The sequence below is a fragment of the Anoplopoma fimbria genome, chromosome 1 (assembly GCF_027596085.1).
Source record: "Anoplopoma fimbria isolate UVic2021 breed Golden Eagle Sablefish chromosome 1, Afim_UVic_2022, whole genome shotgun sequence".
In the NCBI taxonomy this organism is placed as follows: domain Eukaryota; kingdom Metazoa; phylum Chordata; class Actinopteri; order Perciformes; family Anoplopomatidae; genus Anoplopoma; species Anoplopoma fimbria.
In genome coordinates, this window is record NC_072449.1 from 27,558,038 (window position 1) to 27,578,041 (window position 20,004).

The 20,004-nt window shown below is 38.0% G+C and overlaps 2 protein-coding genes across 2 annotated transcripts; both read left to right on the forward strand.

The window, feature by feature from the left end:
* The first annotated feature begins 8,344 nt into the window (after positions 1-8,344).
* Positions 8,345-10,593, forward strand: si:ch1073-83n3.2 (uncharacterized). The gene is made up of 3 exons (XM_054621433.1): positions 8,345-8,426; positions 8,615-8,801; positions 9,751-10,593. The coding sequence occupies exons 2-3, from the start codon at positions 8,621-8,623 to the stop codon at positions 10,104-10,106; spliced, it is 537 nt and encodes a 178-aa protein (XP_054477408.1). The 5' UTR covers positions 8,345-8,426; positions 8,615-8,620; the 3' UTR covers positions 10,107-10,593.
* Positions 10,594-13,534: 2,941 nt separating this feature from the next.
* LOC129109177 (cytochrome P450 2F3-like) lies at positions 13,535-19,492 on the forward strand. Its single transcript, XM_054621223.1, has 9 exons — positions 13,535-13,791; positions 13,979-14,141; positions 15,139-15,288; positions 16,976-17,136; positions 17,216-17,392; positions 17,612-17,753; positions 17,833-18,020; positions 18,104-18,245; positions 18,837-19,492. The coding sequence occupies exons 1-9, from the start codon at positions 13,621-13,623 to the stop codon at positions 19,016-19,018; spliced, it is 1,476 nt and encodes a 491-aa protein (XP_054477198.1). The 5' UTR covers positions 13,535-13,620; the 3' UTR covers positions 19,019-19,492.
* The last annotated feature ends 512 nt before the right edge of the window (positions 19,493-20,004 follow it).

Sequence of the window (20,004 nt, forward strand, 5' to 3'; positions counted from 1 at the left end):
TAGGGGAAACCCTGCTGTTTGCTGATTGTCTCAGCACAATCCCCCCATTCGCTGTTTAATTACTCACGGATCCCCTGAAGTTGTAAACTAGAGCAGTAGATCAAGTCTGGTGTCAGAGACGGACCTGTGTGCACCATAACATTACATTACATTACATTATATTATATTATATTATATTATATTATATTATATTATATTATATTACATTATATTATATTATATTATATTATATTATATTATATTATATTATATTACATTATATTATATTATATTATATTATATTACATTATATTATATTACATTATATTATATTATATTATATTATATTATATTATATTATATTACATTATTACATTATATTATATTATATTATATTATATTATAGTACATTACATTATATTATATTACATTACATTACATTACATTACATTATATTACATTACATTATATTATATTACATTATAGTACATTACATTATATTATATTATATTATATTACATTATATTATATTATATTATATTATATTATATTATATTATATTACATTATATTATATTATATTATATTATATTACATTACATTATATTATTACATTACATTATATTACATTATATTATATTATATTATATTACATTATATTATATTATATTATATTACATTATATTATATTACATTACATTACATTATATTATATTACATTACATCACATTATATTACATTACATCACATTATATTATATTACATTACATTATATTACATTACATTACATTACATTACATTATATTATATTACATTATATTATATTACATTATATTACATTACATTACATTACATTATATTATATTACATTACATTACATTATATTATATTATATTACATTATATTATTACATTACATTACATTATATTACATTATATTACATTACATTACATTACATTATATTACATTACATTACATTACATTATATTATATTACATTACATTACATTACATTATATTATATTATATTACATTATATTACATTATATTACATTACATTACATCACATTATATTATATTACATTACATTACATTATATTACATTACATCACATTATATTATATTACATTACATTATATTATATTATATTACATTATATTACATTACATACATTATATTACATTATATTACATTACATACATTACATTATATTACATTATATTATATTACATTATATTATTATTTACATTACATTATTACATAATATTACATTACATTACATTACATTACATTACATTATAGTACATAATATTACATAACATTACATTACATTACATTTCATTATATTATATTACATTACAGTACATTACATTACAGTACATAATATTACATAACATTACATTACATTACATTATATTACATTACATTACATTACATTATAGTACATAACATTACATTATATTACATTATAGTACATAATATTACATACATTACATTATATTATATTATATTTTACATTACATTATATTATAGTACATAATATTACATAACATTACATTACATTAAATACATTATATTACATTACATTACATTACATTACACTGTGCAATAATAGTTAAAATAGTTAAAATAGTTGTTTTTTTTAAACTCTGTCTGTATATATAATATTTCAGTTATTGTTGTTTTTTCTACTGTTTTTTTTTTATTGCTTATTTATAATACTTGTTTTATTTTATTTTTATTTTTCATTTTTTATTTTTAGCTTGTCTTCTTCTACTATGTCTCTTGTGTGCACTTTACTCTATGCTGTTGTAAGTCTGCAAATTTCCCCGCTGCGGGACTAATAAAGGATTATCTTATTTTATCTTATCTTATTACATAACATTACAGTCATTTAGCAGACGCTTTTATCCAAAGCGACTTACAGGAAGTGTATTCAACATAGGTATTCAAGAGAACTACTAGTCACCAGAAGTCATAAGTGCATCTCCTTTCTTAAACAAGCATCTTAAAGCATAAACCAGAGCAAAAGTATAGTGCAGAGGCAAATTACTACGAAAACAATAATTGCAACAGACTAATACGAATATAATAAGTGCTACAAACTACTACGAATAGGATAAGTGCAGTAAACAAATACAAATTCAATAAGTGCAACAACTGATACAAATACAGTAAATGCAATAATACGAGTGCAATAAGTGCTACGAGGAAGGCTCAGGGTAGTACTTCTTGAAGAGGTGAGTTTTCACCAACAACAGAATAGGTTACATTAAGTCATGGCAGAGGATAAAGAAGTCTTGGGAATAAATGAGACATAGTGAGTTAAAACCTGTCATCATTGTCTTTTGAAGAGCCGTAAATTAATTTGTTTCACCCACTTGTTTATTATTCATTCACTCTCACAGTTTATTTCTGCGTCATTGTACCCTGGTTTCAATGTACCTTTAAATTGTAAACTCTGTTTGTATTTGTGTCTTCTTACTAAATACATATTTTTGCATGATATTCCTCTGCTTTTGCCATAATTCTACATATTTAACATCATGTTTTGGGTCAAAACTGTTTGATTGATTTGTATTAATGTAAAAATTGATTTGTATTAATGTAAAAACAAAAGAGTACATAAGTGAAATCAAATGGAAATCAATAAATAAAAACTAAATAATGGTTCATAACCAAAAACCTCTGCCTTCCATTCATTTCACCCATTGGCCTAAAAAAATAAATGTCGGGTTACTTTACACATGTTTAAAATGTTCCAACTTTTATACAAACAGGCATATTATAGTTTACAAAGTGAAGATACCTTAAATGTATAGCAGTAAAGTAAGAGGAATGATATTCAAACTATTATATTTGTATTTGCTACACACATCCAGCATCATGTCATCAGAATGAGTTAGCTCCACGATGTCACAACAGACTGAAGCATCATCAGCTGTAGTCTAAATAAAAGCATGCTGTCCCTGATGATTCCCATCGGCAGTGCGGGGCTTCACTGTTTTGTTGTAGACTGTGATGTCTGAGGTGATTGTGTGTGTTTGGACGGAGGTGGTGCAGGCAGAGTTCACATACCATTCATGAATAATTGATTTGCTGCATAGATTCCTGTTTTTTTTTTTCTTTTCCCATGAAAACGATGGGACGTTCCGGGTCTCAGGTTGCGAAAAGACCTGGGTCCCACTGGCCCTTTAAGAGTGGCTCTGTGGACAGTGTTGTGTTCCCAGGGTCTTTAATGGAGACAGAGAGGGAGACTGAGAAAGACCCCATTGTATATGCTCTCTTTTCAATGGGAGCTTGAGCAATGGTGCTCTCGCTGCTCCCAGATAGAAGCACAGAGAGAGAGAGGCAGGGAGGGAGGGAGGGAGGGTCACCAAGGGGGTCCTGTACAAGAAAGAGGGGTGTTCTACTCAGAAACACAATGTTTTTGGGGCTGGATGGGCCTGGAAGGAGTGAGTGTTTGGGTTTTGAGGGGGATGGGCATCAGATCTGCAGGACCACAGTGTTTAGGTTTTTAGGCCACACCGAAATCCAGCAAACCTGTTTCACCGAACAGCCAGACTTAAAGACTTAGGGACTGTAGGATAAAGTGGATTAACAGAGTTGAATGCTTTCAGTTATAAAGCCAACAAGTCATATGGACACCAGTTATTATGTTCTCTCACTGCCTTGTTAGTCTGCACAGCCTGCTGCAGAAAACAACCTGTTGGTGTTGGAGGAGACTCCCTATTGGCTGCCCAACATGGGAAACTCCTTCCTCTAGCTCTCCCAGCTACACATGCTAACAATGAGCTAACATCTTCCTCTTCTTCTTCGTCATCTTCATACTGCAGCCAGACAAATTGTTCCCCCAACCTGTTGATATGTCCCATGGGCTACAATGACACATGACCGGCTTAAGTTTACATGGGCCCTTCTGCCCCCTGCTGGTGACAAATGCAAATGATCATTATATGCAAATGAGACCAATGACAATAACTCACTCAGTAAATACACAGTTGTCACATTAAAACCACATAACTTCTGTAACAAGTTCTACATAATTCATATAAATATGTGTATGGATACTTGTGGCAACCAAAATGGGAACCTACAATAATGTATACTTTAGAGCGGAGGGGGAGGGGTGGCAAACTTGGAATATTGTGGATCATATACAGAACAGTTAAAAGAGTCACAGACATAACAATAGTGGATGCATAGTTTTCAACCAGTTACACTGCAAATAATTCTGTGTTTCTACACCAGAAAACCACATCTGCTATAGCAAACAGCTTTTCTATAACTACACTTAATGGTTTGATATTACTTTAGTTTAATGGCATGCCCACATATTACAAAAATATTTTGGTATCTGCTGCTCTTGAATTGAATTGAAATTATTTCAATGCTTTCAAACTAATATTGAGCATGGCCTAAGTGCTCTCTAAAATAGTATGATGATATGTGTATATGTAAATGTGTCATTTAAATTACAAAGTTCTTTATTTAATTGAATGTTTTACATTTATGAAAGAACTGCATTTCTGTCTCAACCAGCTGACATGTTTTCTTTTGGTTCATTCAAATTATTCATCTTTATTGTTTTATTTTGTCACCCGCTTCACATCCCTTCACTTCCTTCCTTCCTGTGTGTGTTTTTTCCCGCCAGTTTTGATTGTCTGCCCCTGCCTCAATTAATTCCACCATAGTCATTCACTACATTTACCAAGCACATTTACTTTGTTCTTTGTCCTCTGTGTTTTCCCACAGAAACTGTTGTTCTGCAGTAAGCCAAAAAATCTAAAAGAAAAACTGCATTGGCTTTTTGTCGAGGAAACTTCCGGGGTTGGCCTACGTGAATACGTCACATCTGCAGCACTTGTATGTCTCGAACCCTAAAGAAAATAAACTGGATTTAACTTAAACAGGCGTGACATGTGTGCTTCCATGAAATCGAGCTTTCAAGTAAACAAAAGCTTCTCTTGAGTTTTTGAGTTGTGTTGTTCATTCAGAAAAAAACTGAGCAAATATTTTTCCTAAAGTGATTGCATTACGCTTCTGTATCCATCAGATTCTGCGGCCGCAGAAAGAATTTCATTCTGGTGTGTTATTTCTCCTAGATCCCTCTTGTTACATAATGTTATTCTCACTGCAATAAGGAAGCACATGCCAAGACGATGAGTGGCGTTTAATCCTGCTTGGATGTATGATTTAAAAAGAAACAGTTAATATCTTGGCCGCTTGTAGGAGCATGTATGCCAGGTCTGAGTAGATTACAAATCTTGGTTGGGCCAATCCACTGCCCTGCAACAACAGGGCTCCAGCTGTGCAGCAATAATAATCCCTCTGTTTTAATCTGCTTGGGCGGGGGCGTGACCCGTGCCCTGGTCTGGAGGCTGTCCAAGGTCACCCAGATACACTGGGACACCGGTTTGATGACAGTTTAATGATAAGCTATTAGGAATCAACCATATGTCGCACACAAGACCGCAATCAGAGACTTAAATCTGTGCGTGCGCTTCCTCAGAGAGGAGTGGAATGGGGGGGAGAGAGTCCTGACGTAACATCTGGCGACGGCCTGCGTGAAAGTCATAGTGATCTATCCGGTGGGATTTATCCATCGCTGTTATGATTATTTTGGCTCTTAAGCTCGTATGATGTTTATATGTGCATAAGCGGGGACGGATCCAATTCCACTCACAACAGCACGGGTTTAAGGAAGGGAGGCCTAAATAGTAGGGATTATTCTCTCTCTCTCTCTCTCTCTCTCTCTCTCTCTCTCTCTCGTACCCTATTTTCAGGATCAAATGCTCTGCCTGTCATTTCATCCCTGTTGCTGTGATGAACACAGGCATGAGCGCGGCGGGTGTCCATCGAGGCTTCCTCAGGAAATATGGTAGGCCTTCTTTGACTCCTTCATCCGTGTGCAGTTCTCGGCCTTCAGCAACGGGTGATGGGCTGTATCTGTCTTATTGGTGTTTGCTTCATGTTTGTTTTCATTCTATAACATTATTTCTTTGTACCACTAAATGTAGGTTAATAGAATGCACATGTTTTTTTATAATCTCCCTATCCACCTATGTTTTTTTCTACTTGACATCTGGGTTAGCTGTGATTGCAGGGTTGCTTATGTTTTTTTATACTGCACAGTGAAAGATCAGTTGCTGCTATTTGGTCAAGAATGATCTGAAATGGAGATAAAGAATATGGTGAAAAACAACTTCCCTTCCAACATTGACAGCAATAAATTAAAACAAAATTATTACACTTTTTAAAGGACGGCATCTTATATTCACACAATATATTATATTATATACTTATATTTGGACTTGTGATTATGATATTTTCCCACCGTGGATTAACATTTGGTATTCATTCCCCTAAGAACAATAATGACTGAAGAGGAAGATTGCCTCAGATCAACATCAATGAGTGATATCAGTCTGAGAGTCACTTTGTGCGATATGATGGCTCCCAGATGTGTGTCTTTTTACAGAATGACGAGATGTTTGCTTACAAAGCCAAGTCAAGATCCAGGACTCAGCCAACGTCTCATGTCTTTGTGCTTATGTTCCATCTGTTTCATATCTCCATCGCTTTCATTTGATAGTGGCGTCATGTTGGCTCAGGGGACTGAGGCAGAAGATACAGTTTTCTAGCAATGTCAGCAGTTCAGATTTAGAAAAAAATATATTTTTCTCTCATAACTGTTGACTAATTATAATAAAATACCATAATAATAATAATGTTGTCTTATGCCAAATATATAAAGTTGTTTCCAAGTAGCCAAACTCCTATACCTCCATCTCTCCCTCTCTGTTTTGCAAAACCAACCTGTTCATCTTTAATCCTCTGTGTGGAGAAATAGAGCAGATCTTCCCCGTCCATCAACATGCACTGTTCATCTATTATGGTTATTACACGCTGGACGGCCGGATGGGACACTTACAATCAAACGCGTAGCGTGTGTCCTGTCCTGAGTACTCACTGTATGTTCCAAAAACAGAGGCTTTTAATTTTGTTGCTACATGTTAAAGTTGCCCTTGGTGGCTTGCTTTAAGGAAATTTACATTATGATTATTCACACGTAACTTTCACACAGCTCTGTGCACTATACTGTCTGTTTCTGGTTTACATTTCTCATCTTTTTTCTGTCCTTGTGTCATTTTCATATTTAAGTTTATATTCAAGCAACACTATGTTTTCTATATTATTTCCTGCTAAAGAACTTCCTCATGTCTAGGGTTATATGTTACTATGCTTGCTATGTTAAAAGTGCTATGTTCGAATGTTGACAGAGATGTGATTTTTTAGTTCTCAGGTTATTTTTCATGGCTGTGGTTTGTGCTGTTGTGTTGCTGTAATTATTTTGCACTGTATTGTATGTTGTTTGTGCATTCATACTGATGTTTTATCATAATAGTTATCCAATGATTTGGATTTAATTCACCTTTAAATAGAGTCCAGTCCAAAGCACAGCCTAGAAAAATGTAATAAACACACAAACAACTAAAGGAGGCCTCAGCAAGAAGAGAACCTTTCAAAATTCCCAGTGTTTTTGATGTTGAACAAAAACAAATGACAGCAAAAGGCTTCAACTGAAGGGGGTCATTTTCAGTAATTTCAAAGATGATTGAAAGTTTTATGGATCGAAATGTTTCTTTGTCGCTTCGTATCTCGGTATAGGGAACATGGTCAAAATTATACCTATCTACATATTAGGGTGTTAGTCATTGTGATGTTGCCATGGTAGCATTAGCATCCAGCTCACAGCACCACTGTGCAACCTCTGTCCACATTTTCCCATCTATTTTCATCGACAGCACTGTTGATCCCTCTTACCATAAATCACCCAAGATAACAAAACAAATCAATAAAACAGCCTTGGTTTCTCTTGTGTGGCTGCAGGGGGCTTCATGTTCAAGCAGTGGAAGGAGAAGTACCTTGTTCTGACCCTGGAGGGAAGCCTGTTGGTGTGTCGTGACGCCGAGTCCCCCCCGGACCAGGTGGTCGCACTGCAGACCAACTGTGAGTCCATCGCAGAGGGGCGAGAAATCCTGGACCTGCCCAGGTTGCCTCCAGGGGGCAGGAGGGACTGCTGCTTCGCCCTCATCCTGCCGCAGAACAAGTTCCTGCTGCTCCTCACTGAAAACCCAGATGACTGCAAGTGAGTCACACACACACACACACACACACACACACACACACACACACACACACACACACACACACACACACACACACACACACACACACACACACACACACAGGATTCATATCCTTTGCCCCACTCCTTATCAGACATGTTTACTGCAGAGGTCTATCAGTTTGGATCAGTTTGCACTTTATCTTGTGTTGGCATGAACACTCTGTAGGCCTGGATCTGGTTCAAATATAATGACTCCCAATTTTTTTTTTTATCTTCCACAGTCTGTGGCTGAACTTGATCAGGAAAGTGAGAGAGGTGAGTCGGCAGTTTGGACTTGACACTAGTCCTCCTGTGTGCTGTCGCCTCTGTCAACTTCGTCTTCATCTCAACACCTCACCTCTCATTTCTAGTAGTGTGTTTTCTAAATACATATTATTATATCTGAAAAACAATCTTAACAAACATGTCATAACTACATACATATTCTTATACTTGTTCTCTAGGGCGTCATGTCCCCCCTGACCCTGCAGAGACAGCGCAGCATCACCCCCTGCATCACCGACAGAGACCCGCTGCCCGACTCCTCCAGCGACAAAGACCCCGGGTCGCCCAGGGTCAGCGAGGGCACCCCTCCTCTGTCTCGAGTCACGGAGCGGGGGGGCTCCTTCAGAGATGGAGGCCAAAGCCAAGGTCAGCCATCAGGTCAACCAGATGTAACGACTCCCAACTTAGAGCTGCTTTAGGGTGGTGCAGTACGGTGGCTGGGAGAGCCCAATGCCATTTTGAGGGAGAAGAAAATTAAGAAAAAAATTGCTTTTCAAAAAACTGAAACAACACAAAGGTTGCATTTAGGAAAAAAGTGTTATATGTAAATAAAACACAAGCAAATTAAGAAAGACATTTACCAATTTTACAACACAAGTGCTAGTAAAAGACTTGAAAGTATTTATTCATTTTTGTAGCTGGTGTTCAGCTTTTACTTTCCTAAATGTGGCATAATTCCTCTTCTTCTTCTTCTTCTTCTTCTTATTATTATTATAATAACCATTCATATTATTATTATTTTAACCATTATTGTTATTTATTTATTTATTTGTTTATTTTGCTAACACATCCAGACAACATGACCATCACATTGTGGTCATCCGTTTCCACCTAATGATTATAAGTCTAATCTTCACTAGCCTTTAGTTTAGTTTGGCAGAACTAACTCCTTACATAAATATCTTAGAGAAAAAGGCGTTTCACTCTTCACCTGCCACTCTTTTAGTTTAGCTCTCTGTCATTTGGCAAATAGTGTAAAGTAGCTTGTGGAAATCCCAAACAATGAGTAAAAATGAGACAAAGAACTGCAGAGTGGGGTTTGATGAATGATGATTACAGCCATTAGAAACTGGCTCATTATTTGTGAGTGAGCTAAAACACATGGCTGATATAAGATTTTATGTTGAGTCCAAAGAGGTAGCTTGCTGCTACTTGATCCCACACTCACATCCTGGATCCTTGAGGACCAAGAAGGCCTAACTCTGATTAAAGGGGAATGGATGACAAAGTCCGGATAACTGGATCACTAACTTTGTGTTTTTAATAAAAAAACAATCATAAATATTGCTTATAATGTTTCAAATTACTTCTACAGCCGGTGGACCCCGGAGGCGCCTGCGCAGCGTCTCCGTGGCCCCACCTCACCGCACGTCCGACTGTCTTCGCCACGGCAACAGCAGCGATGCCCGGGCGGTGAGGGCGGTGTGCCTGCTGATGGGAGGGGCGGCGGCCTCCTCCGCTCTGGGCTACCTCAACTCCTGCTCCCCCTCCTCCCCCCTCGCCAGCAGAGCCACAGACATCGGCCACGGCGCGGGGGGCTTCTCTGAGCTCCCCGCGGGAGGCTCCTTCCACGCCTGCAGCCAGGACGTCGACTCCCCACCCTTCAACAGCTTCGACTTCGAGGGGGACTCCGACTTTGATGCATTTGACTGTGGAGGATTTGCTTTTTAGTTTTGACTAGAGAGAAAGACTGTTTGAGAAACCCTTCCTTCTCATCCTTTTGTTGGTATTCCTTTTATAATACAAGGGCATCAATTAATCACTTGTTTGTTATCTATGCGTCTAATTTATAAATTAATGAATGTGTTCTTCCTGGCCTCATGCCAATGCTCCTCAGGTAAATCATTCATGACCTTGACTCTTGCACACAGTCTGTGTTGTATCTGTCTTTCCATGCCACAGGACGGCTCGAGGTTAACTGAGGGAGCAGAGTAATGATTCCAGACAGCAACAAAGATGTTTATGAAGATATTTGAGTCTTTTTATTGGATGTGTTTCTCCGCTCATTGTCTCTCATCGCTGTGTTCATTTTCTACTTTATTTTTATATTTTATTTGACCTCTGTGAATATTCTCTCCTCCTCATTCTTTCCATTTCATTGGCACTTTGCCACTTTTGCCCCGCTTTCATAAAATCACCCCCATCACCCCCGTTACCCACCATCTGCACATAACCTTACACAAAATGCATTCCAAAGGTGAACTCTAAATAAATCCTGCTGTCACCATGACCGTGCATTTTGTTGTTTTTTGTTTCTCTACAACCATCTGCTGTTTGCTGTCTAGCGGAGGGGGGAGCAGTGCAGACAGCAGGGCCTAGGTTTGGAGAGGAGGGATGATGGAGCAGACTGGAACAAGAGAGGGAGATGCAGAGGCTCAATGGCCATGTGTGCTGATCTGAGATTTTGCCAAACAACAAAAGAATAATCTCTTTGGTTTATAGCTCTCGTTTTTTTCACTGCAATGGGCGATATGTGCAGAGATCAACATTCTGCTCACAAACCACTGAGTGACAGAAAAGCTTCATGGAACAATGCCTTCTTGCTGTCATCCTTCTTCAGATACAAGATCATTTTTGACCTTCCCACAATGAATATTACTGCTTCGAAGTCATTCTTGATAATCTTTTTTAGTTTTTTTCCTACATACATCACTTGTGTTTATCATCTGATGCCTGTTATGCAAAGCCTTGTTGCGTGGGTTTGTAAATTTAGTTACATGCTCATAATGTTTGAGAATGTGAACGACTTAAACACAGATTCAGATAAATGGTGTAGGTGCTGCGCCTCTGTCTCTAACGTTTTTAAAATGAGTTCAAATCTAGTTCAAAGTTGATATTGAGCTTTGATTCTCATATATTCTCACTTTACAAAACTGAACAAAACCCATGCTATTAAATCTCAGTACACCTCTAGCAAAATGCAGGTGAGAGTGAACTGATTAGGTGAGTGAGAGATAGAGTGGCAGGGGAGAAGGGGCAGAGCTGTGACAGTTTGCCTATTTATCAATGGCATTGGTTTAAGGTTTTATAATATAGAACACTGCAGTCTTGGTCCAGTTCAGTGAAACCTTGTTAATTGTAAGGGCTGTGCTTTATATTTTGTTCTATGTGCTACTGTGGGTGAACTGCTGTGGCCTTCAGTTAATGTAAAAGCGCTAAAGGCTCTCTCTAGAGCCAGTGTTTGGTTTGTCCGTTCTGGGCTACTGTAGCAACATGGCAGACTCCGTGAAGAAGAACCGCTCCCTATGTAGACGTTTTCTTGTCTTTTTTTACCACAAACATCACCTGTGATGCATGTTATGCAAAGCCTTGTTTCTCAATACTGCCATGATTTCCAGAAGGCCAAACAACCACCTACCTGGGTGTCCCGCCACTGAAAGGCACAAGTTGAGTGGGTTTGTAATGCAGTTACATGCTAATTGTGTTTGAGAATGTGCACGACTAAAGCACAGATTCAGATTAAATGGCGTGGGTGTTGCAGCTGTATTTTTAGAGTTTTAAATGAGATCAAATCTAAAGAGCTACAGCTCATTATAAGATAAGATAAAATAAGATAATCCTTTATTAGTCCCGCAGCGGGGAAATTTACAGGATTACAGCAGCATAGATATAGATATAGATGACATTGTGCTTAGATTATTGTATTTTCTAACTTCACATAATTGACCAAAACTCATGCTATAACACCTCAGTTCACCTCTAGCAAAATGCCGTGCTTCTTCCAACTTCCCGTAAAATATATAAGAAACATTGTTCATAGACATAGCCAGAGACTTATAAAAAATAGAGCGCTGCAGGAATGAGTCCCAAAACCTGGAAAGGAGTCAGCATTTTTGCACTTAACCGTGAATTTTTAAGCTTTTATGTGTCCTAACAAAGGTGGTTGTTAACAAGTGACTCAATGAGACTACAAAACGTCATCACTAGAAGACTAGCCTTTAGCCTACTAGATACAACTGCATGACATGAAGTCGTTAGCTTCTGCTGATGGCATTTAAGCTGCAAAAATTATAAAAGGGGTGTTAATTTGGGACGAATGTCTTTCTGAACGTTTGCTTGCTCCAGAGCATATTTTCTGCAATAATCCAAAATCCCACTGGCATTTTGTTGGGGGAAGTGTTGCTAGACTTAACAACAGAAAGGACACAATGTCTTTTTTCAGTTGTAAAGTTTATACAGTATAAGATCATTTTCTTTCCACAGTCCACACAGTCAGGTTTTAAAACGTAGCAGCAGATGCAAGGTTTTAACCTGGCAATACTAAAGGATTATGGGATAGATGCTACGGAATGGAAGAGTGGATCTAGATTAAACACATAGCTACATTCAAAGGTGTTTCCAGCTGTTGTTGTTAATCCACTCATGTTTCTCACAGATTTGATGTGAAATAACCAAATCCAATCAAACTCAGCACATCCAAACAGGAATAGCCAAAGCCTCAGATACCTTTAGGAGAATTAAAATAGACAAGTTAGACAAACACGCCACTGGTGCTGAATATTGACCAAATACATAAATCGATGGGCTTGCTGTCAAGCGATCATGAAAGCTTTGCTGGAATGCTCTGCACATTTTATCCCTCTATCTATTAATTCTCATCTCCTTACGATGGCATGCTAAATAGAATATGTTACATAACCGTTTACAAGGCTGAAGCTCCACTCAGTAATTTAATGTAAATTGACATTTTGGATTTGAGTATAGCGTGCATGGTAAATCTTCAATTTCATCCGTTTATTGGCTTATAAAAGGGGAAAGGCTGTTTCAGTAATAAATATTTCCACTTTGCCACTTTGTATGTAGGCATTTTTGACTTCTGTTATGATTCTGTGTTGTGTAATTATATGGTACACTATTATTCCTTCCTGTCAATTTCCTCAACATCAATTTTTGGGACTAGAGAGGAAGTACATTTCACCTTATTGCCCATATAATTCAAGTCAGATGTTCATTTGCCTTACATTGGCTTCAAGCCAATAAAAAGAAATAAGCAGGTGAAGGTGCACTGAAGTAAACAAATGTGAACATGTGACTCACCTGTGTCCCAATGCAGCACTTCTGCCAATTCCCTGATAAAAATAAACACCCATTCAGACATAAGCACCAATCACAGGTGGAAAGTGAGTATAAGAGAGATCTGCCGACCAGCGAAGACTCAAGAAGAGGAAGAGAAAAAAGGGGAGTCATGGACTTTTCTGCAACAGTGATCCTGGGGGGGCTAATCTTAGCTCTGCTTTGGTTGTTTAGTGTCAAAAACCGCAGGAAGTATCGTTTGCCTCCGGGACCCTTTGCACTCCCTCTCATAGGAAATCTGCCGCAACTGGACAAAAATGCCCCTTTTAAAAGCATTGTTAAAGTAAGAATTTATTTTACAAAATTGACATTGATATAATGTTGGTAATACCTTATCCTGTAGTCTAGGATGTCTTTACGTTGGTCAGTCATACTGAATTTTAGTTTTGATTGCTTGTTGACTTTTGCACAAAAATAGCTAAATATGCATCCTACCTTTAATGACCCTAACAAATGCTGTCTCCTTGTAGTTCAGTGAAACCTACGGCCCTGTGATGACCATCAACCTGGGCTGGCAGCGGATAGTTTTTCTGGTGGGATATGACGCAGTGAAGGAGGCTCTGGTGGACCAGGCAGACGACTTCACAGGCAGAGGGCCATTTCCGTTTCTGATGAAACTTACCAAAGGCTACGGTAACTTCAGACACTTCAAATCTGTCATCTCTGTGGAAGATTGGGGTATAATATGTTCAAAGGTACATACACAAACCATTAACACACGTCTGAGATTAATACATTATAATTGGATAATGAGAACGTACATCACCCCTGTGAAGTTAAACAAATTTGATCCTAATATTCCTGACCGATGCTATAAGTGTAATATTCATCAAGGGACTTTATATCACTGTTTGTGGGAATGTGAGGAGATTTTGGAGATCGGTGATACAATATATTTCTCAAATTACCTCTTCTCCAATACCTCTAAGCCCTACGCTCTGTATATTAAGCATGTATCCAGTCAATTGTTCTCTTTCTAATAGAGAAAGAAAAATGGTTGACCTCTGTCTACTACAGGCCAGGCGCTCAGTCGCTCTGTGTTGGAAGAATGTTCGTTGCCCCTCTCTAGGCCACTGGCTGAAAAACTTAACATCAGGTTTGGCTCTTGAGAAACTAACGTATATAGTTAGGAAGAAAGCTTCTCAGTTTTACAACATCTGGGAGATGTTTTTGGAATTTGTTAAAAATGGTGACATTGAAGAGGCATTGGAAATGTGAAGTTACTAATCTGATGGGAGGAATGTGTGCTGTACTCTGCTCCATGTTTGTGACTGTATTTTATTTACGTTATTTTCATTTATTTATTTATTTATTTCAACTAAATTAATATTTTCATTGTTAATCTTGGTCCTTGGTGTTTTAACTCATAATTTAGCCATTATTTATTTCCAAGTGATATTTGTATTATTTATTGTTATTTTATATACTGCCATATGTTCAGGTTGGGGGAAGGGTCATTTATGTATGTAAATTGTGTTAAATGTATAAAACCAATAAATATATGTTTAAAAAAAAAACAACATCTGTCATCTCTATCAATAGATCTGTGATTTTTTTTCAATGGTTTCCATGCATGCATGTCTTTGGCTCCAGTTGGTTAACAAGCTCCACATTTCCTTTTTTTGTTCAGGTTTGGGGATCAGCAACGGGGAGCGCTGGCGCCAACTGCGACGTTTCACACTGACGACCCTGAGGGACTTTGGGATGGGACGCAAGGGCATGGAGGAGTGGATCCAGGAGGAGAGCAGACACCTGAGGGCCCACATTGAGTCATTCAAAGGTGTGTTTGCAGCTGTTGGTTTGAGAGCACACGTTTCACACAGGGTTAATGTGAATGAATATCATTGCACATATTGGTAAATGTAGTCAATTGAAGCAATGCATTCCTCAGAATGAACTGTAGTCCTTCCTTTTTATTATGTCAACTGACGGTGCTGGGTGCAGAAAGAACAAGGACATTTTTCGCAGCTACAACCCCAGCTTTCTTGATCAACACGGCACAAACTGAAGAATTGCTTCAATAGAACACATTTACTAGCTTTTTTTTTAATAGCTTCAGACAAAAAACGATTTCTGACGCCTACGTTTTCAGGACAGTGTCGTATCTTTCATGCGACAGTGCTGTTGAAGTGATGAGGAAGGATGCTCCGCGGACACTGTTCTTGCTGGTATAATAAAGTTTATTACAAACAAGCAACACATGTCATGACGGACGTCTAGAGCGCCCGGAGGTCTCGAGTCGAATCTGAAAGACCTGCCTTTCGGGCTCTCGCACCTCCTTATATAGGGTACATGTTATTCAACATTTGGGCGGAAGTCAAGACAATGTATGTGGCTCCGTCATTCTACACATCTACCCTTCAGCCCCTGGTATCCTGCACATCTGCTTCCTGTATCCTATATAAGACAAAGACACTTGGGGCCTTCGCTGTATTGTGCAAGACCTGAAAATATACCACAACAGTAAGAGAAATGTGGCAAAAAAGATAGAATCTTTTACACTTGAAGCTGAGATACACTGAGAACAAAATAAAACACCTTATCAATCAAAACACCTTATGCATGTCTGCACATGTAATATAGGTCTAAATGTTGTTAAATGGAGCCTTAATGAAATACACAGAACAGACATAAGGATACGAAACAGTTGGTCAACAGCTGAAAAGCTAGTGTGTTCTGTAGGCTTTGTTGGATTGCTCGGTGTGTTTATCTCTCTTGCTTCAGCTGCACTCTTTAATCCTGATCTCTATCTGATGGCGGCTTGTGCAAAGTAAACACAGAATATGTTACGTAACCCACTGCACCAATGAAGCTTCAGTGACTTGAAAATACCAAATAGAGCATTTGAAACTGCATTTAAAGGTGCTATATATAAGGGATTGGCAACATTTCGATTGCCTCTTGACGGCTCTCGACATGGCGACAGCTGAGCCGGCATCTAATGCTGCTAACAACGCTAACAGTGCAAATTATTGTAAAACTGCTTGCAGAACTAAAAGAATTGACCTGAAGGGGGTAAACAAAGAGTTATGTAAACAAAGAGTTATGTAAACAAAGAGTGGAGAAGCTCATATTACACACACACATAAAGGGAGAGCAACTTGCTTACATTAACGTGAATGTCAACATAGATGTGAATTTTATTGATACTTTAATTGATGTTTTGACATTTCCTCTTGATCAATAAAGTTAATGATAAGAGAGGTTAAAGAGATAACATTGTGTCCCGTGCTTTCGATCTAAATGCTTTAGGCATTTCAAAAACACTGACATGGCAGAACCCAAGTTGAAAAAGAAAAAGAAAATTATCGATTAAAATGTCCAAAACCAAGCTGAGAAAACATTTACGTGGCTGGGAAAATGTCTTCTCAGTGGACTTTCTGATCTTGCCAACATCATTTTTCTTTTTTCAGATCAGTATCTTTATTAGATGAGTCCAATAAGATTTTCCTCTTCTCCTCTTCCAGGCAAGCCATTTGACCCCACGTTCTTGATAAGCTGCACCGTGTCCAATGTGATCTGTTGCCTGGTGTTCGGCCAACGCTTCGGTTACGAAGACAAGACGTTCCTGCAGCTCCTCCACATCATATCTGAGATTCTAAAGTTTCTGAACAGCCCTATTGGTCAGGTAAGTGGCTGATAGTGCAGCATTTTAAAGTCTGGTTGTCACATAAGTCCTATAGACAATATTTTTATTTATCCCACAGTTGTACAACATCTTTCCCTGGCTCATGGAGCAACTGCCTGGCCCCCAGCATGCTACCTTTGCCAAAGCTGAGAAGTTGAGAGAGTTTATAAACATGAAGATCAAAGAGCACAAAGAGACACTGGACCCAAGCTCCCCGAGGGACTTTATTGACTGCTTTCTCATCAGAAGCAATAAGGTGGGAACTTCTGTTTGGTTCAGGGAACACGGGACCATAACTTTCATCCTGGAAATCCATCTTAAAACTCCTCTAAAAATAACTTTTAACAATTGGCTGCTAAGAATGGATCTAATTTCTGGAATAAAAGTGCTCAGTGGGCTTCTGTCACCTGTTGCTTGAAATGTCCTTTTAAACTGTTGCGCAGCTAATGGCACTTTTAACCCTTTGTCCTCTTAGGAAAAGGACAATCCCACAACAGAGTTCATCCATGAAAACCTGGTCGGCACAGTGTTGAACCTCTTCATGGCAGGAACGGAAACCACCAGCTCCACCATCAGATATGCCCTCAATGTGCTGATCAAATACCCAAACATACAGGGTAGGTCCCAGTATGGAGGACACAGTCATCTTACTTTATCAGTTCTATAACACAATGTTTTTCTTTTGGTCCTGTACAGAGAAAATGCAGAAGGAGGTTGACACTGTGATTGGACAAAGCTGTAGTCCCAGCATGGAGAACAGGAAGTCCCTCCCCTTCTCAGATGCAGTTATCCATGAGGTGCAGCGTTTTCTGGACATTGTCCCCTTCAGCCTCCCTCACTTTGCATTCCAGGACATCTCTTTTAGGGGTTACACCATTCCCAAGGTAGGGGCGATCCCGAGATATAAAATGAATTAGCGAGGGGAAAAAAAGCATTATTGCACTAGCATCATGTCTTCTCTCAATAGGACACCTTCATTATGCCCTTGTTGCACTCTGTGCTGAAAGAGGAGAAGCAATGGGCAACTCCCAAGTCCTTCAACCCGCAGCACTTCCTGGACCAGAATTTCAACTTCAAGAAAAATCCTGCTTTCCTGCCTTTTGCTGCAGGTAAAACACAGTCTCATGAATCATTTACAACCTTGTATGGATTTTATGACTAATGTGAACAGGAGATGATAGACAAAGGACCTTTATGCAATACCAATTTAATTTTGTGACTTCCTGTTTCATCTACGATTACACAGTCAACAGGTCATCAGTTTGGATACTTTTTAGCAAAGCTTTGAGTAAGAGCAAGGTGTGGTCCCGTAGGTAGTTGAAATAGTCTGAATCAGGTGCAAGGGCAAGATACAAGTTCAGGACTGAGGTAGAAAAGGTGCAGCAGCCCGTGCTGGCTCTTCAACTATCGGCAGACCAAAGATGGAGTTAATTAAATCAAAGAGGCTGTTGTGTGAGATCTGCAGGCTGACGTTAGCGCTGTGAAGAGACGAAGCCCCTTCCATCTGGGCGATCTCATGAAAGTGTCGACAGATCAGAGGGACATCCTTGTATATGATTTTTACTTAAGAGTTTTGTTTGTGAGTGCGGTTTGCCGAAGACTGATGGGTCATTTCGTGTTAAATATCGTACTCATTGCCTCTTCACTTTTACAAGCAGTAATATATTTCCAATGCTGTTTGTGATTGTGTCCCTCCACAGGGAAGAGATCCTGTGTTGGCGAGGCTCTGGCTCGTATGGAGCTTTTCATCTTCCTGGTGTCCCTGATGCAGAATTTCACCTTTTCCTGCACCGAAGGCCCCGACAGTATTAACCTCACTGCAGAGTACAGCAGCTTCGCCAATCTCCCCCGCGTGTACCAGATCATCGCCACACCGCGGTGAGACCAGGAGCCCCCCCCCCCTCGGGCCGTCTATCAACCCTGAAGCACCCTGAGTCCCCCATACAGATACAACATAGGCTGCTTTATTGTGACGCAGCAATGCATTCTTATGAATCCTCTTGTCTTTGGTTGTCTTTATGTATTTTAATCAAGTCTTTGTGCCTGTGTTAGTTGTGAAACGCTTTCTACTGCTATTTAAATATATTGCTACATTACTACAACAAAAGCACACATATAGAAAATATATATATATAAATGGCAATGAATCACTTCCTGCTGTAAAATAAATTGACTAACTTAGAGTTGAAAGGAATCAACTACGACGTTTTATTTGATATATTTTAATTTCACACCGTTGCCTTTTTACAATATCTCACCAGGAAATATAAATATATAAGCAACTATATAAATACTAGGGTCTTGAATACTTTGAATGTACCAGCTCTGTAAAAACTCTGCCTTCAAAATAAAGTCATAACATAACACTTCTTGAAGTAGAATGTAGTTGTTAAGACTTAAAATATGCGGTCAATTTATCAAGATAGAGCCTGTTTGAAAAAAAATGCGCCGACGTTTGTCGGAGATATGAGAGGACCAGAGAGGAGATATATATATCTCTATATCTATATATATATATATATATATATAGATATGAGAGGTCCAGAGAGGATATATATATATATATATATATATATATAGATATATATATAGAGATATATATAGAGATATGAGAGGTCCAGAGAGGATATATATATATATATATATATATATATATATATATATATATATATATATATAGATATATATATAGAGATATGAGAGGTCCAGAGAGGATATATATATATATATATATATATATATATATATAGAGATATATATATATATATATAAGAGAGGTCCAGAGAGGATATATCTATATATATATATATATATATATATATATATATATATATATATATATATGAGAGGTCCAGAGAGGATATATAT

Excerpts from the sequence above, each read along its gene's own strand:
- LOC129109177 (XM_054621223.1), top strand. The coding sequence starts at position 13,621 with ATGGACTTTTCTGCAACAGTGATCCTGGGGGGGCTAATCTTAGCTCTG. Across the intron at positions 17,137-17,215 it reads TGAACAGCCCTATTGGTCAG|TTGTACAACATCTTTCCCTG; the intron begins GTAAGTGGCTGA and ends TTTATCCCACAG. Across the intron at positions 18,021-18,103 it reads GGGGTTACACCATTCCCAAG|GACACCTTCATTATGCCCTT; the intron begins GTAGGGGCGATC and ends TTCTCTCAATAG.
- si:ch1073-83n3.2 (XM_054621433.1), top strand. The coding sequence starts at position 8,621 with ATGTCCCCCCTGACCCTGCAGAGACAGCGCAGCATCACCCCCTGCATC. Across the intron at positions 8,802-9,750 it reads AGATGGAGGCCAAAGCCAAG|CCGGTGGACCCCGGAGGCGC; the intron begins GTCAGCCATCAG and ends TTACTTCTACAG.